Source organism: Brassica oleracea, chromosome C6 (genome assembly GCF_000695525.1).
Source record: "Brassica oleracea var. oleracea cultivar TO1000 chromosome C6, BOL, whole genome shotgun sequence".
In the NCBI taxonomy this organism is placed as follows: domain Eukaryota; kingdom Viridiplantae; phylum Streptophyta; class Magnoliopsida; order Brassicales; family Brassicaceae; genus Brassica; species Brassica oleracea.
Genome location: NC_027753.1, coordinates 37,603,732 through 37,627,402, shown reverse-complemented (window position 1 = coordinate 37,627,402; position 23,671 = coordinate 37,603,732). Strand labels below are relative to the sequence as shown.

General features: G+C 40.5%; 5 protein-coding genes, 1 long non-coding RNA gene and 1 other non-coding gene across 7 annotated transcripts; 5 read left to right on the top strand and 2 right to left on the bottom strand.

Moving 5' to 3' along the window:
- The first annotated feature begins 162 nt into the window (after window positions 1-162).
- LOC106298626 (protein disulfide-isomerase LQY1, chloroplastic) lies at window positions 163-1,332 on the top strand. Its single transcript, XM_013734764.1, has 5 exons — window positions 163-418; window positions 493-576; window positions 711-762; window positions 866-1,022; window positions 1,111-1,332. Exons 1-5 carry the CDS (start codon window positions 257-259, stop codon window positions 1,130-1,132), a joined length of 477 nt encoding a protein of 158 aa, XP_013590218.1. The 5' UTR covers window positions 163-256; the 3' UTR covers window positions 1,133-1,332.
- A 948-nt stretch (window positions 1,333-2,280) lies between these two features.
- On the top strand, window positions 2,281-5,325 carry LOC106296219 (endoglucanase 10-like). The gene is made up of 4 exons (XM_013732300.1): window positions 2,281-2,717; window positions 3,425-4,143; window positions 4,220-4,525; window positions 4,804-5,325. Exons 1-4 carry the CDS (start codon window positions 2,501-2,503, stop codon window positions 5,134-5,136), a joined length of 1,575 nt encoding a protein of 524 aa, XP_013587754.1. The 5' UTR covers window positions 2,281-2,500; the 3' UTR covers window positions 5,137-5,325.
- Window positions 5,326-5,627: 302 nt separating this feature from the next.
- On the top strand, window positions 5,628-6,106 carry LOC106296218. Its single transcript, XR_001261167.1, has 3 exons — window positions 5,628-5,701; window positions 5,845-5,930; window positions 6,005-6,106. It is a non-coding gene; the product is annotated as an uncharacterized LOC106296218 (long non-coding RNA).
- A 327-nt stretch (window positions 6,107-6,433) lies between these two features.
- On the bottom strand, window positions 6,434-11,987 carry LOC106300465 (5'-3' exoribonuclease 3). The gene is made up of 22 exons (XM_013736612.1): window positions 11,784-11,987; window positions 11,443-11,545; window positions 11,232-11,308; window positions 10,851-11,042; window positions 10,659-10,778; window positions 10,511-10,573; window positions 10,271-10,414; window positions 10,029-10,193; window positions 9,890-9,967; window positions 9,710-9,796; window positions 9,376-9,633; window positions 9,201-9,296; window positions 9,032-9,127; window positions 8,877-8,947; window positions 8,658-8,786; window positions 8,491-8,567; window positions 8,369-8,409; window positions 8,202-8,276; window positions 7,954-8,111; window positions 7,760-7,864; window positions 7,603-7,678; window positions 6,434-7,351 (listed from the first exon to the last, which is right to left on the bottom strand). Exons 1-22 carry the CDS (start codon window positions 11,985-11,987, stop codon window positions 6,713-6,715), a joined length of 3,054 nt encoding a protein of 1,017 aa, XP_013592066.1. The 3' UTR covers window positions 6,434-6,712.
- Window positions 11,988-12,455: 468 nt separating this feature from the next.
- On the bottom strand, window positions 12,456-12,528 carry TRNAE-CUC. The gene has a single exon. It is a non-coding gene; the product is annotated as a tRNA-Glu (tRNA).
- Window positions 12,529-13,202: 674 nt separating this feature from the next.
- LOC106296345 (probable LRR receptor-like serine/threonine-protein kinase At4g36180) lies at window positions 13,203-16,915 on the top strand. The gene has a single exon (XM_013732463.1). It carries the CDS (start codon window positions 13,348-13,350, stop codon window positions 16,771-16,773), a length of 3,426 nt encoding a protein of 1,141 aa, XP_013587917.1. The 5' UTR covers window positions 13,203-13,347; the 3' UTR covers window positions 16,774-16,915.
- Window positions 16,916-20,774: 3,859 nt separating this feature from the next.
- LOC106299583 (galactose oxidase) lies at window positions 20,775-22,445 on the top strand. The gene has a single exon (XM_013735653.1). The coding sequence runs from the start codon at window positions 20,787-20,789 to the stop codon at window positions 22,443-22,445; it is 1,659 nt and encodes a 552-aa protein (XP_013591107.1). The 5' UTR covers window positions 20,775-20,786.
- Window positions 22,446-23,671: the final 1,226 nt, after the last annotated feature.

Sequence of the window (23,671 nt, the reverse complement as noted above, 5' to 3'; positions counted from 1 at the left end):
ACTTGAAACAGTACCCGGTTTATCTTCCAACCGTTGGTTTAGCATTCCTCGACGGTTACGATCTTCTACAATTTTTGAGCGGGTGGGTGTGTACCGGATAAGGCGATAATTAAAAAAGGGTTGAGTAAGGCCACGTGGACAAATCTTAGCCGCAGTGAGTAATCTAGTGGCTGAGATCAACCCAAAACCACTGGTGCTTCTTCTTCGTCTCCCTCCTCTCATCTTCGCGCGCGTAGCTTCTTCACACCATCGAAAAATGCCAGTATCAGCTCCGTCTCCGCCTCGCCTTCAATCTCCGTTCATCCACCGTCCAATCAATGCCACTCCGTCTTCTTCCCGTTCACTCTCCGCGAGGAATCTCCGTTCGCCGTCACCGTCTTCTTATCCGCGAATCAAATCAGAAGTCGACACGAACACGGTTAGATCCTTATCGCCTGCGCTATATCAGATTTGGTCTCACACTGAGATTATCGAATTTGGTTTTCGTTATAGGTAATCGCAATCTCCGTAGGCGTGGCGAGCGTCGCGTTGGGAATCGGAATCCCTGTCTTCTACGAGACGCAGATCGATAACGCCGTGAGTCTTCACGTTCTCTCCTCAGTGTTCATCCATAGCTAGGTTTAGTTAAGCACTTAAGCGTATGCTTGTGAGTGAGTGCATTGGTGTGAAATGAAGTTTAACAGTGTTTAGTGTTTGATCTTTCTACATAGGCTAAGAGAGAGAACACTCAGCCTTGTTTTCCTTGCAATGGCACTGGAGCTCGTATGTGAAAATCGATTCTCTCTCTCTCTCTTTCAAGAAGCAACTTGTTTGTGATGTTTATAAGCTGATTATGAACATTATGTGTTCTTGATGATGGGAGCAGAGAAGTGCAGGTTGTGTGTGGGAAGTGGGAACGTGACGGTAGAGCTTGGTGGAGGAGAGAAGGAAGTGTCGAGCTGTATCAATTGTGATGGTGCTGGTTCCTTGACCTGCACTACTTGTCAAGGCTCTGGTGTTCAACCTCGATACCTTGATCGAAGGTACACGACTCTGATCTTTTCTTTTTTGGCACATTGTATTGGTCCTAACACACCTTTTTGTTGTTCTTTCTGTTCTGGTGGTTGTCAGGGAGTTCAAGGATGATGACTAGACATCAAAGAGTCTCTTCTCCTCCCTTTTTTCATTGTGTGTCTAAATTTTGTACAATACTATATTTTTTTGTTCACCAAGTGTGTAAGAAAGCATAACCTTGTAACAGTTGAAGGAGCAAGTTTCCTGCACTTAACTTGCAACCATGTCAAGCGTAACTTGTTGTTAGCTTTAAGAAAAGAGATAAATGTCTCTCTCTAAGCACCAGGGTTCTCAAAAAGGTCTAAAGATGCAAAGTAGACAACCTTCATCCACATTCCCAGTCTCGTCAAGTGCATTGATGCAGTTCTGTGATACTAGCATGGCATCATCCGTTTTCAAACCAGCCATCAGAGCAGGCAGCTAAAAGCTTGTCAAGAGACGGTGTCCATCTCTTTCTTGATGGTCGCTTTTGCTTTGGTTGTTGTTGTTGATCAGCTTCAATATCCATCATCATCATCATCAACATACACTTTTTGCGGTTTTGGCGGAAAAACTCGATTTTGCGGTTTTCAGTCGGAAAATTCGATTTTGCGATTTTAGCGGAAAAACTCGATTATATGGTTTTTGCGGGAAAATTCAGTTTTGCGGTTTTGGCGGAAAAACTCTGTTTTGCGGTTTTGGTGGAAAACTTAGTTTTATGGTTTTGGCGAAAAAACTCGGTTTTGTGGTTTCGGCAGAAAAACTCGATTTTTCGGTTTCGGCGGGAAAACTCGTTTTTGGTTTCCGTGAGAAAATTTATTTTACGATTTTGGCGGAAAAATTCATTTTTTGGTTGTTCTGGAGAAAAAAACGTTTTTTACAAATTTATATAATTTAATTAAAATGATGAAAATCTATATATATAATTGAAAACCTTTGGATACACTATTACCCTTTTATATTTAACCAACATAAATATGAGTTTTAAAATTAATACCGTTGACCCAATTAATCTTTGGGTAAAAACTCAACCCATTATTAGTGGGTTTGGGTAAACCCACCCATGGGTAATTGCCCGTGTTAACATGCCTGCTAATACTGAACAAGATCTTTTTTAAGAAAATTATCATATTAATGTGACTAAATCGTAATAAAATAAGTCACATTTACAAGGCCCATATAAGCCCAGTAATTACAATGTAACAGAAAAAAAAAGAGAAGTATAAAAAGGAGGGATAACAGATCTGAAACAAGCCCCCGCTTGATACTCCACCGACTAAACAACCACCACTGGGTTTGATTTGAAGTAGTGACAGTGACATCTCTCGATCGATCTTGATCACATATACAAATCATCTTGCGAGCTAGCTAATTCCTCCACTCCAATCGCCGTTACCTAGCTGCATTGAACCGGATCTAACCAATCTTTCTCTGGTGTAAGCATTTTGACTCCACCGACGGCAAAAAAATGAGTGAGAAATCGAAGTCAAGAGGTTGTTTCGGTTGGTTCATAGCTCTCATCGTATTAGCCGCCGTAATCCTCGCCGTCGTCTACATGGTCAAATCCAAAATGAATAAATCCGACGACGACGAAGCTGGTCCTGTCCCCGGACCTCCCGGCGCCATCGATAAGAAATACGCCGACGCTCTCAAACTCGCCTTACAGTTCTTCGACATCCAGAAATGTACTAAAAACTCTCCTTTGCTTCCACGTTTTCTCAATTCTCCTGCAATCGCTAAGTTTTTTAATCTGAATCAATGTTCTAAAACTCGGTTTTACACTGCTTCGACGTCAAATCGGTTTAGCTTGGTTTAATTCAATCTAAATTGGTGTAAATGAAGTAACAATGTTAGTGTAAAAGTCTATATATTTGTTTGATTTTGTATATATAATTTTTATAGTTCTTAAAACAATTTTATAAACTTAAAAAAAATAAAATATCTAATATATATTAGATAAATAAATAATTTGTTAAAGTATAATCCATGTTTAGGTAATCAGCTTAATGGTTAGGTCTAATAATATTGTCTAGCTATTTCTTGAACATTGATGAATTACTCTTTTTGTTCCTAAATATAAGATGTTTTATCTTATTAATTTTTTTTTAAAAAAATATTATTAAAATTATAAGCTAAAAACAATTTAACCAGTTAAAAATCGAACAATTAAATTTGATTGGTTACACGGTTTTTGATAAAACTAAAACTACCTAGAAATATGAAAATATTTTACATATTAAAACATAAAAAAAATTCTAAACATTTTATATTTCCGAATGGAGAGAGTATTAATGAAGTTCCAACGGTAGTAATTCAAGAAAATTTTAGCCACTACTTGAATCTCTAGTTATCTTTTTTTTAAAGCTGAATTTGATTGTTTTGGACGATGTAGCTGGCAAGTTGGTGAACAATACGATACCTTGGAGAGGAGACTCGGGTCTCAAAGACGGAAGCGAAGCCAATCTCGACCTCTCCAAAGGCTTATACGACGCTGGCGACCACATCAAGTTCGGTTTCCCTATGGCCTTCACCGCCACCGTCTTGTCGTGGTCCATCCTCGAGTACGCTGATCAAATGGACGCTGTCAACCTACTTGATCCGGCTAAAGAATCACTTAAATGGACCACCGACTACTTCATCAAAGCCCATCCTTCTGATAACGTGCTCTACATCCAGGTGGGAGATCCGGAGTTGGATCATCCCTGCTGGGAGAGACCAGAGACCATGAAAGGGAAGAGACCGGTCATCAAGATCGATGCAGACACTCCAGGGACCGAGGTCGCTGCGGAGACCGCTGCGGCCATGGCTTCAGCGTCTTTGGTGTTCAAAGATAGTGACCCTCAGTACTCGGCCACGCTTCTGAAACACGCGAGGCAGTTGTTTGAGTTCGCTGATTCCAAAAGAGGCTTATACAGTGTGAACGTACCTGAGGTTCAGAAGTTTTATAACTCCACGGGGTACGGTGACGAGCTGCTATGGGCGGCTAGCTGGTTGTACCACGCGACGGAGGAGAAAACTTATCTGGACTATGTCAGTAAACATGGAAACGAGTTTGCTCGTTTTGGTAACCCGACTTGGTTCAGTTGGGACGACAAGCTTGCAGGAACACAGGTAGCTTGTAAGATGAAGAATAAAGCATCTTTTTTTATTTATTTAGTCAATTAACATTAATGCTTTCCATATGCAGGTACTATTGTCAAGGCTACTCTTCTTTAAAAAAGATTTATCAGGAAGCAAGGCACTTGCAAGTTACAGAGGTACAGCTAAAGCTGTAATGTGCGGTCTTCTACCAAAATCTCCAACAGCTACTACTAGTAGATCAAACAGTGGTCTTGTACTGGTCAGTGACTGGAACCCGCTGCAACAATCCGTTTCCGCAGCGTTCTTGGCCTCACTCTTCAGTGATTACATGCTCACTTCACGTATCCATAAGATCTCTTGCAACGGGAAGATCTTTAAAGCAACAGAGCTCAGAGATTTCGCCAAATCACAGGTAACAACAACTTAATACTCTCTCCGTTTCAAATTAGATGTAGTTCGATTTTTTTTAGCCTTATTAAGAAAATGGTTAAATGTTCAGTTTTGCCTTTATTAAACTATTAGAATTTATTGTTTTATTTTTTTTTCTTAATTTATGTAGAGATAAAAAAGATAAATTAATAACATAAATTGTTTTGAAATTTTTAAAATAACACTTATTTTGTAACGAAAATTTTATCGGAGGGAAGAGGGAATAATAAAAGTCTTAATATATATAGTTTTTTGTTTAAGGCTGATTACATATTGGGGAAGAATCCGATGGGAATGAGCTTCGTGGTCGGTTATGGAGACAAGTACCCAGAATACATCCATCATAGAGGCGCTTCGATACCTGCAGATGCAACCACAGGGTGCTTAGATGGGTTCAAGTATTTTAACTCGACCAAACCAAACCCAAACATAGCGTATGGTGCACTCGTGGGTGGGCCTTACTTGAACGAGACGTTCAGCGACTCAAGAGAGAATGTGAGGCAGAACGAGCCAACGACTTATAACAATGCCTTACTCGTTGGTCTCTTGTCTAGCCTTGTCACTACCTCTTCTGCTCTACAGTCATTGAAGTGAGCCATCATATCCTTTGTTAAAATCACACATTGCTTCGTTTTTCTTTTGTCCTCCTGATGTGTGTGTGTGTATGTATATTCACGTTGTGTATTGCTTTGATATATTGATGAGTAGTGTTGTTGTATTGTAAGTTTGTTGTAAACAAGGTACAAATACAATAACTAATTGCTTTTGGTTAGTTTAAAATAACCAAACTGTTTTGACCGGTTTAAACGCGACAAAGAACCGGTTTATTTTGTGTTTGAACTTAAAACACTTTTGTCTTTGTCTTGTCGTGGCTTTGAAATTAAAAGAAGTAAAGCCCTCTAATCATCGAAGGTGAGGTTCTCTTCTGTCTGCTCGAGACTTGAAGTTCTGTTTTGGTTAGTACGAGACTTGGAAGGAACAGAACTTAAGTGTGCCATATTGTTCAGTTTCTCAGAAAGTGAAGCATTTGAATGAACAGTGGTTCCATGATGGAGGGGTTAAAGATGTAAGACACGGACCTGATGGTTTACATTCATCCTTCCAAGTGTGGGAACGTGTTTAACGCCGTCTGTCGCGAGCTCAGATCCCTTCTATTCCAGTTAGTTCCTTTTCTTCTCTTGAAAGTTTCATTCTTTTGATATTTAAAATTTCAAAATGATATTGTAACAAGTCTTGAATGTTTTGATCCAACTTGTTAGAGAGACTATTAATCTTTTTTTTTTTTTTTTTGGTTCTATTCAGAGAAATGGTGAAGGTTGTTTTATGAGCAGATCGCATAAACGGCATTCACTAAAGGTTGGAACTATGTTACGCCTTCAAGTCCAAAGGTTAGCTTCTCATCTGCTTGAATGTGTTAGTGTTGGTCTAATGCTGCTGGGAACACTCTCGTCTGATTGTGCAGTTTTGATGAAGAGGTGATGCATATAGCTGGATCATTACTTCCTGCTAACACAGGATGCGTTAAGTGGCTGGAAAAGCAGTCTGAAGAAGGTCCTCTGGATATTAATAGGTCAGTTGATTCGTACACTCTCTTTTAACTCCTCTGACCATCATGTTTAATCAGAAACTTCTTTTATTTCTTCAGGGATGATAATAAACGGAGGGAAATCGCCTGATGAGAACTTTTAAAAAGTTGAAGCAACATATACATCAGTAGTTGAAGAACCTTAAAACTAAGATCCAATTGTTCCCTTCCACATTTTTCTGATCTTAATAAGAGGTTTAGTCTAAACCGTTTAGATTCCAAAATCATTATTTGTTTGTTATTCATGCTTCAAACTTGCAACAATTTTCTAGAATCATAAAACATAGAAAATTAACTCGAAAATCATTAATCCAAATAACCAACCACACTGTTTAGTTTATTCAAAGATAAACAAATGTTTTAAAAACAAGGATACAATACAAATAAAAATAAAAATAAAAATTGTTGCAAGCAAACTAATGTAACCCCCCCCACCACCTATAGTTTTCCTCAGCTGCTCTTATCTCCCTTTTAAACCAAAGAAACCAAGAGCAGGCTCTCAAATTCTAAATGATACAACAAAACCATATGAAACTAAGCTCAACACTACACCTGATGATGATTCATACGAGAACGTCACTCTGCTTAATAACGACCACGATGATGACTTCCTCTGCGATCACCACCTTGCTGATGCTGACGGTGATGCTGCTGACCACCATACTCTCGTGGGTTATAATGCTCAGACCCACCTTCACCGTGCCCATGCTGCTCATATTGTTGATGATGGTGTTGGTTGTAACCACCAGAATAACCTCCTCCTCTGTTGTCACGGTGGCCTCCTCCCCTTGGCTGAACCGGGTAAGGATCCGACGGGAACCTCCCACTGGTTCCACGAGGCTGGTACCCACCTCTACTCTGATAAGCACCTTGTTGCTGAGCATAGCCTTGCACGCCAGGTGGAGGAGCCATATAGCCACCACCATGCTGGTAAGGAACCGGTGGAACATACGGCTGCGGTGGTTGATTGTAGCCGTAACCAAGATGATGATGATGATGATGCTGAGAATGTGCATCTCCTCTTTGATACCTGTCCCGGTCTGTTCTCCTGTCTAAGCTGTTGGTGACTAGACGATGCGCTGCGTCTCCCACATGCCTCCCTTGATGATTACTATTATTATTATTGTTGTTATAATAATTATTATTGTGGTTATGCATCGGTCTCCTTCCATTGTCCTCATGCCACAGAGCAGGTGGGGGTTTCAAGTCACCTATGTTCACAATCTGAAAGACAGAGAGATAAAACCAACTTAAGCGACATATTAACAGATTTTGGGGGTTATAGACGATTTAATAAAGATTTCAATATTTTGGGAGCCTGATTTTTTTTTTTTTAAACAAATTTAGGAGTCTTTCTATGTATATATAATTTTTATAAAAAATTTGGAGGCTTGAGGCGAATGTTTTATCCGGCGGCTCTACCTAGTGATGTAACGTCACACAAAGGTGAGGACATTAATAGACAAGAGATGTACCTTCTTGGGGAAGATGACACCTGGAGGAGGTCTGGTTATGTGTTCATGTGCATCCGGAAGTCTGTAAATGCAACAACTGAGAAGCAAAGAAGATTATAAATCAGTTTCGAATGTTTTTGAACATTTTTTGAAAAAAGCCAAGGTTTGGTGATCTCACATGACTTGGTTGTCCAAGATGTCCTCCTTACCCTCCACTGGGGACCTAAACACAGGAGGGTGAGTCTCCCCTGAACAGGGAGTCAAGTAGCCGTTCATACCATCACTGCAAAGTAGTTCATATTTTTTTATTCACCATGGAGTCATTAAAATAAAAAGATAAAAGAGAGACATGTTTTAATTTGATTTACAAACCTGAGCTCAGGTCTGATCCTAGCCTTATAGTCTAGTCTCTCCCGTTCACTCAGTCGCCGACAATGGTTGTCAAGGGAAAAGATGAGTTCAGCAAGGCGATGAGACGTTGCGATGAATAGCATGTCACACATCATGCTGTTTCTACGCTTCTCTTCATCCTACAACATATTGAGAAAACAAAACATTCTTTTAAAAGTCACACATCTTGATCTGAAGGAAAACATAAAAGACAGGTATTGGCACCATACCGTCAACGTGAATTCCACTTCGGAAACAGCTTCCAGAAGGCGTTTTTCATCAATGAAAGGCAGCTTAGCAATACCCTTTGAGGAAAAAAAGTTACAATAATTCAGATATAGTGATTGTGATTCCAATACAAGAGTGTGTAAGAGCTCAGGAAAGATGGTGAGCTTACCTGCCAGGAGTAACGCTTTCCATTCATATCAACTTCAAAATCTGGAAAATAGAATAAAGAGAGATATACTTTTTAACATTGAGTGAGAAGATAGAATCTTTTCGAGGGAAGGAAACACATACCAGTTGGGTAAAAATCAATGATGGGTGAGTTGGAATCCGTCATCAAAGTCCTATAGCGCTCTGGAAGAGCATGCGCACTGACCAAAAGAAGTAACAGTTACAGATATACCGTTACAAATTAAACAAGAATGTGGAAGAAAGATATAAAAAAAAGAATGTTGCTCAACCTTGCAGCTGGGAACACCCCAAGAAGTTGATTGAAAGGCTTAAACGGAGTTCCTAACTCAAACTTGATATCCAGCTCTTCCAGATCCTTCAGATCAGAAGCAAATGGTGCGTAATGGTAAGGATAAAACCTATAATATCAAAGTACAGAGGCATCAGCATAGATAGCATCAAGAAAGCAATCCAAAAAAAATATCTAAGAGTAGGAACTCAGAACTAACCACTGCCAAGAGCAAACACCTTCCATGTAGTAATGCATGACCCAACAAAGGCCTTCTGTGTACTTCAAAACCTGCAAACAAAAGAATGTTTAGACATATTAGAACCACCTCTCTAGGAATGGAATCACAACATTTTATCGTTCTCAAAAACTCACAACATCCTTTCGTAGTCTCTCCATCTCTTCAATGGTTGTAACTGAGAACTTCTCTTCATAATATCTCTCTCTCCATCCAGGCTCCCCTAGCTTCACCTGTTGTAAATATATAAACCACATTCAGAACAAAAGAGACAACCAAAGGGTAAATTAAAGAATCTAATCTAACCTTATCCTCTTCATGAGTATCTGAGTTGAAAGCATCAGATTTCTCACGGATCACCTCCTTGAGCTTTGTCTTCAACTCTTCTTTGTTCTCGTTTTCCTGATTTAACAACACAAAAATTAAATAACCTTTCACTTAATAACGTCACATAAAACTTCAGAGAGAGAGGAATGCATACGTCAGGTTCAAGACTGTTCTCCACATCAACAATAGCAGCACCAATACTGGATCCTGAAGATAAGCGTCTAACTTTTGAAGGAGGAGGAGCAGACCTTCCTCCACCATTAGACTGAAACGGTGAAGGCGCAGGAGCAGAAGCAAGTCGAGAGCCGCTGAATCTCTCAACCGGAACAAGAGACTCCGGTTGAACCGTCGGAGCTTCGTCATCCATTCTCTTTTTCCGAGCTTTATCTCCCTTTATTCTCTCCGCTTGCCTCTGATAATAAACCAGAACGATTAACACACAGAACAAATTATATCAGATACTTAACAAGAGATTCAAATGATTGTACCTGATGTAACCTGGCTCTTTTCTGAAATATCTTATCTTCGAATGATCCTACAGCTTGAATAAACTGTTCCACTCTCTTCAAGTTTGGCTGGAGAGGATCAAAGTAAAAAAAAAAAAGGATAAAAGTCAAAACCATGTCACTTAAAGGTGAACTGAATTGAACATGTATCTGAGTAAGTACCTTGCACCCATCAGTTAGATAACCGTCCAGTGACCTGAACTCCTTCTTGTACACAGCCATTAGCAAGTTGATAGCTCCCTGGAAAAAAATGTTTCATTAAATAATATTTTCAAATGCTGACAAAGATATAAACACAAACCTCTCGAATCTCCAAGGTTGGCATATGAGGCAAGAAGTCGTTGCCAACAAAGAAACATATGAAGATGAAATCATCAACAATGCGCTCCAGATCAATCTCGAATGGTGGGTTTGGAATCCTCATTTCAAACTCAAGGTACTCTCTAAGAATCCAGATATGAAGAAACTGGAATAAAAAGAAACAAAAGACATAAGAATTGAGACAATATTGTAACACTTTAAAGACAGTAGTATCCTACGAACCTGATAAGGCTTTTTGACAAAACCATCGCCCTTCTCATCGAACTCTCCTGCCCTCTTCTTCGCTTTCCCTTCACAGTCTGAAGCCATATGGCCCATCTGACCACACAAGAAGCACTTGTCCTGCTGGCCAGGAGTGAAGACCACCTAACTCATGGGGATGACATTTAAAGTTAGTTAAGAAGAAAGTATCACAAAACATCATTTTAACGTTAGTTAAGAGAAGGGTGTTGTATCACAAACCTCTCTAAGAATTGAGAAATGAACTTCGTGGGTTGCCAAGCCCAACATAATCAGGTCAGCGTCCTGTCAATCAAAGAATGTCAAAGTGAGAAAAACTAACAAATAATGTCTCATAAATATTAATTTAGAAGATGAAGAAGACTCGTACCAATCCGTACAAGCAATGCCGAGTGTTTGGATCAAAACCAGGGAGGTTTCTTTGAAGACGAATGTATGACATGATCTTATGCTCCCCTTCACCTGGAACATTTGCGTCTGAGAGGATAACCTTTTCAGGTAAGAGCAAACATTAGTCACAAACTCAATCCAATTTCAAAATCTAATAACCATCACAAGTTACCTTGATATTTTTCCAACCAGCATCATAGTTAAGTCTCATGTGCACATAATACTGCAGGGCGATAGACAGAACACCCATGAACTCTGTCCCAGGTGTAATAACATTAGAATCAAACACTTGAGAGTCGATTTTAGGAGGGAGTCTTCTACCCTCCCTCTCAAACTCCTCTCTCAGCTTTTCTTCTTCAGCAGCCTGTAAAGATTAACAAACATCAACAAACAGAGAGATAGGAGACTCGTTGAATGGAATGAAGAAACAAATCAACAAACATGTCTGGATAAAAATTAAACAAAGAACTAAAAAAGATTGGTCTGGATGAAGAAACTACAAAGTAGAAACCCCAAGGCAGTATATGGGGGGGGAGCATAGAAAGAGACATACAGCATCGGAAGCATCTTTAGCCGATCTAAACCGTCTAGATCGTTGTTGATTCATTTTAGCTCTTGGAGCCACACCATCTAATACCACCCAATTCAAACATACATACATTACATACATACATGATTAATTAACCTTTAAGCTACAAAGAAAAATCTACTAACTTTATCTTAGCAGGTTTAAAAAGAAATTCATTTATAAAAGTCCCACTTACCAATAGCCATATAGAGCAGCTTCCTTGGCCGTACCATCACAAAAAGCCTATCGATATAGTCAAACATACACTGAAACACCTCCTCAAAGGTTGTCGGCGAGGGCTGCAACCAAAACACAAGTCATTATAAGGACAAAGAGCTACTCACACAGAGAGGAAACCATATACTGAATCAGTGAAACAGAATCAAAGTTTGAAACTTTATTGTCTGGTTAGAAACTCTAATTATCAACCAAATATCATTCTACACGAAGACACTAAACCCATATCAAATCGATGCTAAAGTATGAAACTTTAATGTGAATTTGATTTAATAAATTGCAAAAGTGAACAAAACTTACCCTGTCTTCGGGGTGGAAGCAAGGATGGATGATACCGTTCATGTCAAGGTAGAGATTATCGTATTCGAGATTGTTAGGGTTAGGTTTACTAGTATCAACCGGGATCTTGATGCCCTCGATTTCGACAGCCTCTTCCTCGACGACGTCAGACACTATCAGCGGGTACTTCTCCGCTAGCCACCGGTAAAACGCCGGTACTCCCATTCTTCGACGATCTTTCGAAGATGTAATAAAAAATCTCCGGCGGCCACAAGGAGTAGAGAGAGAGACCTAAGCAGGAAGAGGAGAGAGAGAGAGAGTAATTAATCGAATCAACGGTGTTTGTCGACGGCGGGTAAGGTCACGTCACATAGAGATTAATATTAATTGTTTTTTGTTTTACCTATTTCCTTTTTTGGATGAAAGCAAACGGATATTTGACTGAGTCAAACTTATTGGGCTTAAGACAAAACAGGCGTTCTGATGTCTTAAAAGATAAAAAAACGTGATATTTGTTTGGGCTTTCGTATTCTGTTTTAAAACTAATTCTCAAGCCCAATAGCCCATTTGTCTGTGTACAGGCGGGGACGAGTGGTGTTCCCATTCTGAGAGAGGTTAAAAACGTCGAGACATCATGTTCTGACTGTGATGGTATCAGGCGTCAACAAGAAACAGGCTTGTAACAAAAAAAACCTCCGTTGCCGGGACTCGAACCCGGGTCTCTCGGGTGAGAGCCGAGTATCCTGACCAGCTAGACTACAACGGATTTGTGTTACTACCAATCGACATATCATATTAGACAATAGTCTTTGCCTATTAAGAAAACAAGAACACACTCAACAGAGTCTAGTACTTGATTAAACTAGTCTCTTTCGGCTTTATGTCTTCTTCTGGTGGTCCATCTATTCCGGCAGAAATTATGATACTACGATTAAAAGATCATTCGTTTTATAAAACTTTTTGTGAAGTTAGTGGTATATATATCTTTGTAATACTCTAAATTGTTCTTTTATGCTATTTATATACGTCGACATTATCTTAAATTTCCCCCAGTCTGAGTGTGTTTAATGACTTCTGATCATTAGAAAACAAGAAACATTTAAAAACTAAAAATCAAAACTGCGAAGTACTCAGAATTTACGAAATAACCAGAAGTAGTCCATAGATTCGAACTCAGCCTAGTGATAATTACATACACTTTGGTACTTTCTGATCATCTCTGAGTGTACCGGCCACGAGAGATGCAGAGTTGGTCGTAACATTTGTCACAACATTGGTAGCTAGCTACAAACATAACGTCTAATCCAATATAGCATGAAACTTACTATGCAAATACTGTCATACAAGCACATGTAATACATCCACCAAAAAAACTCTATGCATGTAAGATATTATTCCCTTGCTCATAATAATCCACTGACGACATAAATAAGAAAACATTTTTCTCTCTTGGGGAAACAACGAAAACTCACACAAAACGATGTCGTCGCACTCTCCCTCCATACGCTCCTCTCTTATATTATAGACCAAAGAAACTATCTCTCTCTCTCCAAAAAAAAAACCAAACCTCTCTACTTCCTTTCTCATGGCCGCAACGGTCATTTTCTTCCTCCACTTCACATTCTTCGCCGCCGTCTTCCTCCACACCTCCGCCGTTTCACCTGAGACGCAAGCTCTCATATCCCTCAAACTCTCTCTCCGCGACCCTCTAGGCGCTCTCGAGACCTGGAACGAGTCCTCCCCCTCAGCTCCATGCGACTGGCACGGCGTCCTCTGCTTCTCCGGTCGCGTCCGCGAGCTTCTCCTCCCCCGCCTCCGCCTCGCCGGCCGCCTCAGCCCTCGACTCGGCGAGTTGACTCAGCTCCGCAAGCTCAACCTCCACACCAACGACCTAAACGGCGCCGTTCCGCCTTCTCTCTCACGCTGCGTCTTCCTCAAGGCGGTTTACCTTCACTACAACTCGTTCTCCGGCGAGTTCCCGCCGGAGATATTGTCTCTCAGGAACCTCCAAGTCCTCAACGCTGCTCACAACTCCCTCACCGGGAGCATAGCCAACGTGACAGTCTCCAAAACCCTCCGTCACGTCGACTTGTCCTCAAACGCGTTCTCCGGGGCCATTCCGGCGAGTTTCTCGCCGGAATCTTCCCTCCATCTCCTAAACCTCTCGTACAACCGGTTCTCCGGTGAGATCCCGGCTTCTCTCGGTCACCTACAGAGCCTAGAGTATCTATCGCTAGAGTCTAACCACTTACAAGGAACGATACCGTCAGCGTTATCTAACTGCTCGTCGCTGATACACTTCACCGCCGCCGTTAACTCCCTTACCGGCCTAGTGCCAACGACTCTCGGGAAGATTCCGACTCTCCAAGTGATCTCACTCTCCCAAAACTCCCTTACCGGTACGGTTCCAGCGAGTCTTCTATGCGGTTATTCTGGTTACAACAACTCCTCCTCCATGCGAATCGTTCAGTTAGGCGTTAATAACTTCACGGGGTTAGCTACGCCGTCAAATGCAGCCTGCGTGAATCCTAATTTAGAGATTCTCGACCTTCACGAGAATAACATTGGTCACGAGTTTCCCACGTGGTTGACCGGTTTGACCTCACTAATTGTTTTGGATATATCCGGAAACGGTTTAACCGGCGAGTTTCCGGCGAAAATCGGGAGCTTCACGGCGCTTCAGGAGCTCAGAGCAGCGAACAACTCTTTCCTCGGAGAGATTCCGACGACAATCGGAGAATGCAGGTCGTTGCGGGTCGTTGACTTCGAAGGAAACAAGCTCTCGGGTCAAGTTCCGGGTTTTCTGAGCCGGTTACAGTCTCTAACGGCGTTATCACTAGGAAGAAACGGGTTCTCGGGTCGGATCCCATCGGATCTTCTGAGGTTAAACGGACTCGAAGCGTTGAGTCTAAACGAGAATCGTCTCACCGGAGATATACCATCGGAGATAACGAAGCTAGCGAATCTCAGCGTTCTCAATCTCAGCTTCAACAGATTTTCCGGCGAGATTCCGAGCAATGTAGGCGATTTAAAGAGCTTGAGTGTTTTAAACCTTAGTGGATGCGGGTTAACGGGTCGGATTCCGGTTAGTATCTCGGGTTTAATGAAGCTTCGGGTTTTGGATTTGAGTAAACAGAGAATCTCCGGGGAGTTAACAGTTGAGCTCTTTGGCTTGCCGGATCTTCAAGTGGTTGCTTTGGGAAGCAACGGTTTAAACGGCGTCGTACCGGAAGGTTTCAGCAGTTTGGTTAGTCTCCGGTTCTTGAATCTTAGTTCTAATTTGTTTTCCGGACGTATCCCTTCGAACTATGGGTTTCTCAAGTCGTTGCAAGTGCTTTCACTGTCTCGTAACCGGATCTCCGGTTCTGTCCCGGCGGAGATTGGGAATTGCTCAAGTCTTGAGGTTCTTGAGCTCGGTTCGAACCGGTTACAAGGTCACATTCCGGTTCGTCTTTCGAAGCTATCTCATTTGAAGAAGCTTGATTTGAGTCACAACAAGTTAACCGGGGATATTCCGGTTCAGATGTCTAAGGACTCGTCTCTGGAGACTCTCCTGCTTAATTCGAACTCTCTATCGGGTCCTATACCGGAATCTTTATCAAGATTGAGGAACTTAACCGGGTTGGATCTTTCATCAAACCGGTTTAACTCTACTATACCAGCAAGTCTCTCCCGGCTCCATTCTCTGAACTACTTGAACTTGTCAAGAAACAGATTAGAAGGGGAGATTCCACAAGCTCTAGCTGCACGTTTCAACAACACATCCGTCTTCTCCAACAACCCGAGGCTCTGCGGTAAACCGCTCGGTTTAGAATGTGAAAACGTTAGGAGAAGGAGAAGAAGAAAGCTGATTCTACTCGTAACACTAGCCGCAGCTGGAGCTTTGTTGTTATTACTATGCTGCTGCGGCTACGTGTTCAGTCTATGGAGATGGCGCAAGAAAATAAGATTAGGTTTGGGTTGGGACAAGAAAGGAACACCATCCCGAACCTCCGGTACGAGCTCCGGCGGCACGAGGGGAGAGGACAACAACGGTGGTCCTAAGCTAGTGATGTTCAACAACAAGATCACGTTAGCCGAAACCTTAGAAGCCACGAGACAATTCGACGAAGAGAACGTACTGAGCAGAGGAAGATACGGTTTGGTTTTCAAGGCGACTTTTAAAGACGGTATGGTTCTATCGGTACGTAGGCTCATGGACGGTGCCTCGATAACCGACGCAACGTTCCGTAACCAAGCCGAGGCGTTAGGTAGAGTGAAGCACAAGAACATAACTGTCTTGAGAGGATACTACTGCGGACCGCCTGATCTTAGACTTCTCGTTTACGACTACATGCCCAACGGAAACCTCTCGACGCTCTTGCAAGAAGCGTCTCACCAAGACGGGCACGTGCTGAACTGGCCGATGCGTCATCTCATCGCGTTGGGGATCGCTAGAGGACTATCTTTCTTGCATTCGTTGTCCATCGTCCACGGGGATCTGAAACCGCAGAACGTACTTTTCGACGCGGATTTCGAAGCGCATTTGTCCGAGTTCGGGTTAGACAGGCTGACGGCCTTGACTCCAGCGGAAGAACCGTCCACTTCGTCGACCCCGGTCGGGTCATTAGGCTACATTGCACCCGAAGCGGGGTTAACGGGCCAAACGAGTAAAGAGAGTGATGTCTATAGCTTCGGGATAGTGCTGTTAGAGATCTTGACGGGTAAGAAGGCAGTGATGTTTACTGAGGATGAAGACATAGTGAAATGGGTGAAGAGACAGTTGCAAAAGGGACAGATCGTTGAGTTGCTTGAACCGGGTTTGTTGGAGCTTGACCCGGAGAGTTCGGAGTGGGAAGAGTTCTTGCTAGGGATTAAAGTGGGGTTGTTGTGTACTGGTGGAGACGTTGTTGATCGACCTGCTATGGCTGATGTTGTGTTCATGCTCGAAGGGTGTAGAGTCGGTCCAGCGATTTCCTTATCCGCTGACCCTACTTCGCCTACTTCCCCAGCCGCCGAAGCAGCTTCTTGAGAATGTTTCAATTTTTTCATTTCGTAATAAATTTTTCCTTTGTGGATAATTCTGTTTGGCTTTCATTGCATTGTATCTTGTCACGAGTACGACAATCAGAAAATATTCAAGTTGTCTAATCAAGGAATGTGAGTGAAATCAATCAAGTTCAGTGTTTCATCTCATTCGTTAACTTTAAACATCTATTATTTCCGGAATTCTCGTATAAAAAACATATCCTAAAAAATTATATTAGAGAATAAATAGTTAATGTGAAGCGGGGTCCAATAAATAGTGTGTGTAACGTTGAACTGACCCTACGGCGCTAAGCATTGCGTAAACTTATATATACTGAGCTTTGTGGTTAGACAAACACTTCCGTGATTTGGTCAGTGGGTTGGGAGAGAAATGTGGGGTCCTCCACATTTTCCTCTTTCTGTTTAGCTTCCCGCCAAGTAAGTTGTGACAAGTGGGTGAATGCCACGTGTTAAGTCTCTCTAGGGAGATGAAAGTAGCCGTTGAAAAAGTCTTGGATTTTTCTGTACGGGGAAAAGTGAAGTTTAGCCGTCAGACTATGAAAAGCTTTTTGAGCAGCAGAACCTGTTGTCTGAAACCCATAGCCATGTCGGATTTTACACTGTTTTGTCTTTTTTGGCTCGTTACTTAATTTTCTTTTGTTTAATTATTGATTTCTGGTGGGGTAGTATGTTATGAATGGAGAACTCCGCCTCAAGCAGTTGCTATATAGGGTGAACATTTATTTTCTATGAGATCTTGGCGAAAATGAATTTTGAGTGACTTTGTTTACTGAAGATAAGATGTTATTGAATACATATATGGTAGTCATGGAGAAAGGATTGGTGTACACTGTAAACAAAGAAGGTAAGGAGAATAAATGCATAAGGAATGCATAAGTCGTGTGAGAGTTTAATGGATATTTTGATGTGTGGACATACTCATCCCATTATTAAATGTGTCATAACTATCTTCACTGCTATCTTTAAAACAAGTCATGACAATTATTTGACTCTGCTTGTGTTGGTATGCTCGCTTGAATCCACTGACTACTTATTTTTTACCCCACGAAGTGAATCGAAAGAAAAACTATTGAAAACAGTTATTCCTTCGGTGAAAACAGTATCTACTATCTAGTGTGTTTACTTACCAAAGGGGAAGATTATATGTAGCAGATTTTATAAATACTGGATTTTTAGATGATTTAAGATAAATTTGAGAATTTTGTATGATTTTTGTTAAAACACTCTAAAATCTTATTTAAGCCATGCGATTTTTATTTTTATTTTTATAACTAAAAACTCTACTCAAACAAGCAATATAAAATCTAAAATTTAAAATATTTTAGTAATAGTAAATTTCTGAATAATTTATTAAATTACAAGTTTAATAACACTAGATTTAAAAACGGTTTTTAAAATTCATCCCACACTTCAAAATCCTAGTTGAGAATCCACTACTAAGAAGTGGCATAGAACAAGACTAATTTTCAGAGTCAAGTCATAGGCTACACTCATTATTAGTGATTGGTTTCGAGATTGAATCTGACAAATATTTGTGTAGTGATATATATAAACATTGCAAATTTTGTGATGCAGATAGAAAATGAGATGTTTTTGATACCAAGATTCAAATGATTTCACCCAGATTACTTGTTTCCAACGAGAGAACTGAACTCAACCCCACAAAAGGGAACTGAAAGAAGAAGCCAAAACATTACATGGAAATTCACATATGAGATAGATGGTGATAAATAACCATAGAATTTCTGCTTGATACTTTCACTCGGCTCAACTTGTGTTGTGGCTCCGATGAGATATTTTGTTCCGATTGATTGGTTGGTTATAGACTTGGTTTAGTCCGGAATGAGTTCGATTGGTTAGTTTACTATAGCTAGAGCCTATAAAACTATAATTCATTTTTGTTATTGGGTTTCATACTCGGATTTCTCAACGGATACAAAAGCCCAACTATGTTATTGAGTTTGACTCAGCCGATTGTATTTTTTCTTTACTCCAAAATAAATAAGCGGAAAACATATTAGCACTCTCTAATGAGTTGTGACTTGTAATAACGATCATATTTGTATATCTTAGCACGAGATATAAAGAGAACATTATTCTTAAATAATTGCTTAAGCATAAACTTACTCTCAAAAGTAGAAAACCATGCATAGCCCACCTAGAAACAGACTAACGAGTAAACGAACCTTTTGTCTTTTCAGTTATTCCGAATGCTCGTAAAAGGGTAAAGCTGTGGTGGCATGTAACCCGTCCGTCACGTAAAACTACATCTACATGCACACACCGACACAGAGACATAAACTGCAACTCAAAGTGGAGATATTCTTATAAGCTTTACAGTTTGTAAAATAAAAAGATATACTTAGACCAGTTTGTATAAGCACGACTTGCCCGACATATCTTCCCGAGGCGAGTTCAGTTCTTTGATACTTATCCCCTCTAAAAATCTTATGTTATAATTCCAAGTTAAATTAAATAAATCACCAGCTTCCCGACGTGGTTTTAGAGTAATACTCAAATGATAAAATCAATTAAAAACAGTTAATTTTATCGACGAAAACGTTGATTCAATCTGGGATACTTTTTGTGATCTCAATCGAGCCAAAACTTTTATTTGCTGTCTTCACTATTTTATCAGGAAGGACAGTTGTCCCAACGTGACAGAATAAAAATCTTCAACCCCGTATCAAATCAATATAAACACGGGTTAACATTTGAAAAGTACTTTTAAACATGCTCCACGCATTTGTTTTTCATATTCGTAATATAATATTAGATCATTTAATATTTTTCTACTGACGGTGGAGTTGAAAGTTGAATCCCATATTATTAAAAGAATTTACCCCTGAGACAAAGAGAACATTGACTTGCTTAACTATATTTATTTTGATTATAGGACTATTCGATGTTGATATATCATCATCGCACGAACAAATGGCCAAACCATCAGGCAGAAATATTCAACCCGTCACGTATAGTGTTATAACCAACAATAGAAAATGTTCCTTCGACGACAATCAGCATTATATAATGGTACATTTCAGGTTGGTACCACGTCCTGATAATTATGATTTAATATGGTTTATATGGTATTGACCCAGCCGAAAACTTAGATACCTTGATGTAATTGTTGGCCTTGAGATCATTGTGTAGATATATAAGTTAATATTTTTGCGATGTGAGATCATCTTCTTTGTGGAACTAGTATTTTTGATGTGAAAGCTTTAGTTGGCTTCTTGGTCTACAAACGTTGCATAGTTGCATGGAATATCAATTAGAGAATAAACCTTTTTGGATCTCATTGATCTCTTTTATACGCAAATCATATAATTTCAAATTAATTTAAATGTTTCTTCAGCATTTTCTAACACTTTTATTATTTACAAATTGGAAATTCGTCATAGAATATTATCTGTGAAAAGTGGAGCGTTTATAATTTGGTTGTTAATGTTTTGTTTAGTCAACTTTTTTTTTGTTAGATTAGATTTTTACACCAAAAAAACTTTTGTTAATTAGATTACTTTCCAAATTTAAAAATAGAAAAGGTTACAAATACAGGAAAATGTAACATGGCACGACTGCTTATATATTATATTATGGAAAAAATTGCAAGTATATTAAGATACAAATTTTTTTTTTGCAAGTATTCAATTTTCAACTTGGAAAACAAAAAAAAATTGACAAACTGTGTTTTTATATTACTTAAATTTTGAGGGAAAGTTACTTAAATTTCAGTTTTAAAAATAGAAACAGGAAATTTGGCATAATGATTTTGGAATTATGGCGTGAGTTACTAATTAGTAATTACTATGCTTTATTAACGTCAATACGTCATGACATTAATTAATAGTCGATTTTATTCATGCCTTGTAGAAAGTAGATCTCATGGACAGTTTACACCTTTACAAATGTACCACACAAACATAAAAATACATATAAAAAGCCAACCCGCGAGGCCGTGACATTAACTCCATATTACAACCAACAACAGAAACAATGGCTTCACAAGCCAAACCTCAAATCCTCTCCGACATCAACCATCTCCTCTACTTCGCTCTCATCCTCTTCCTCTCCTTCCACGTGGCATCCGGCGCCGGAGGAACATGGAAGCTTCTCTTAAACAACGTCGGAATCTCAGCTATGCACTCACAGCTCCTCATCAACGACCGTGTCATAATGTACGACCGATCCAACTTCGGTCCTTCAAAAATCTCTCTCCCTAACGGAACCTGCCGGGACAGTCCAAACGACTCCGTTTCGAAACGTGACTGCACAGCGCACTCTATCGAATACGACGTCGCTTTGAACCGCGTCCGTCCTTTGACCGTCCAGTCCAACACTTGGTGCTCCTCGGGAGGAGTCACTCCCGACGGAACTCTCCTTCAGACAGGAGGAGACAAAGACGGAGAACGTAAAGCTAGACTGTTCTACCCATGCGATGATGATTCTTGTGTTTGGTCTGAAATAGACAACGCACTTAATGTTAAAAGATGGTACGCTTCGAACCATGTACTTCCCGATGGTCGTCAGATTATAGTAGGAGGTCGTGATGAGTTTAACTTCGAGTTTTTCCCTAAGACAAACGCTCCAAACACATACAGCTTACGGTTCTTGTCCGAAACCAACGATCTTGACCAAGAAAACAATCTCTACCCTAACGTGTTCCTCAACACCGATGGAAACTTATTCATATTTGCTAATAACCGAGCCATTTTACTAGACTATTCCAAGAACACCGTCGTGAAAACATACCCGGAGATCCCTGGAGGCGATCCGAGAAGCTATCCGAGCACCGGCTCCGCCGTTCTCCTCCCTATCAAGAATCTTGAAGAAGAAGTTATCGAGCTGGAGGTTCTGGTGTGTGGCGGTGCACCGAAAGGATCGTACCTCTTAGCTTTGAATGAAAACACTTTTGTGAAAGGTCTTGACACGTGCGCGAGAATCAAGATCAACGATGCTAACCCTAAATGGGTGCTTGAGAAGATGCCGAGGCCTAGAATAATGGGAGACATGATCGTTTTACCTAACGGACAAGTTCTGTTAATTAACGGTGGTTCATCAGGGTCTGCTGGTTGGGAGCTTGGTCGTGAACCGGTTTTGAATCCTGATCTTTATCATCCTGATAAACCGATCGGTTCAAGATTCCAAGTTCAGAATCCAAGCACTATACCGAGAATGTACCATTCAACCGCGACTTTACTACGTGACGGTAGGGTTCTCGTCGGAGGAAGCAACCCTCACGAGTTTTACAACTTCACCGGCGTGCTTTTCCCGACGGAGCTTAGGCTAGAGGCTTTCTCGCCGTCGTATTTGGAGACTCAGCATAGGACTATACGTCCAAGGATTATGAGTCCTTCGTTACACTCGACGGTTAATTACGGTGGAATCTTGAGGCTGAGGTTTCGAGTATTAGGTGGAGTGAAAACTCCGGTTAAAGTTACAATGGCGTTTCCTTCGTTTACTACTCATTCCTTCTCTATGAGCCAGAGACTCTTGGTTCTTGATCATGTCACGTCTTTGAGAATAGGTCAGTGGACTTATGAGGTTAGGGTTAAGACGCCGAGATCTGCTAATCTTGCACCGCCCGGTTATTACATGGTTTTTGTGGTGAACCAAGATATACCGAGTGAAGGTATTTGGGTAAGGTTACAGTGAAATAGTGATCGTCAACATTAATTAGTTCGTTATGTGTGATTTTTTTTTTGTTATTATATAACTGAACCAACATACTTTTTGATTTGAGTAAATCAAATTTTATTTCGCGGAATTGTATGTCACAAGATTCTTGTTTGGATACAAATTACAAAAAAGGAATCAGATTCTTGTGTCTTGTTGAGTTGGTAAAGTTTTCATGTTTGATACTTTTTGGCAACGTGAAAGTTTCATTATTAAAGGGGCTGGAATCTCTATTTCTGTTATTTTCATTAGAACATATGGAATTTGTATGTCGTGGGTGAGAGAATTATGCTAAACTTAGTTCATAATTGCCGGGTTTTGTTTGGACAGTTTAGACTTACGAAAAAGAAGAAAAAGATGTGATAGTTGATGGAAGCTTCCATAAATAGAAAGTCGTGGAGAAGTGTAGAAATATTGGATACCAGAAATAGAGGGACAAGGTCCAGAAAGTTACTTAATGAATTACGTTGTATGTAGCGATATAATCCAATCAGATTCTTACGGTGTTGCACGTCTCCACATGTACCACTCCTTGTTTAACTACTTGTACGCAATTTAAATACTAAATCTGTAACGATCCGGTTTTTCTAAACCGATATTGAAATTGGTTTGATTATTTAATTGGACTAAACCAAACTAATCGGTAAACCAAAGCGATATATATAAGCCCGTATGCATCTCCTTTCTCATGTTAACCTAGCCGTCTTCATCTCGGGCTTGTGCGTACGTTTGTGCCGTCACCACAAAACGACCTTATAGTGCGCTGATATGAGAGAAGCTTCATCACACCGGCAGTGGAGCATCATTGACGGAGCTGTGACGCATGCCGCCTCTGTCAAATATCCATCGCCTCTCCCTCATTGTCGCCGGATCCGAGAGGCTTTGATGTGGAGAAGCAACACACGTACGCGGAGCCATCGCGCAACAAATGCTGATCACCACCATCCGGATGTCACCTTCTTTGCTTGTTATGTCGGAACCACCATGTAACGTTTAAGACATGGGCTTGTCATCGAAGATCAACCATCATTGCATTATGGAACGCATGCTATTGATACGAGAAGAATATGACGTGAGGAGAAAACAAGTTAAGACGGAGCCACCGTCTCACCTCCGCGGCACCGATTGGATCCACACCGTTGTAAGCTTGGAGCCATGGGAGAAGCTTGTTATGTTAACGTAGAACCATATGTGTTAGTTTCCCC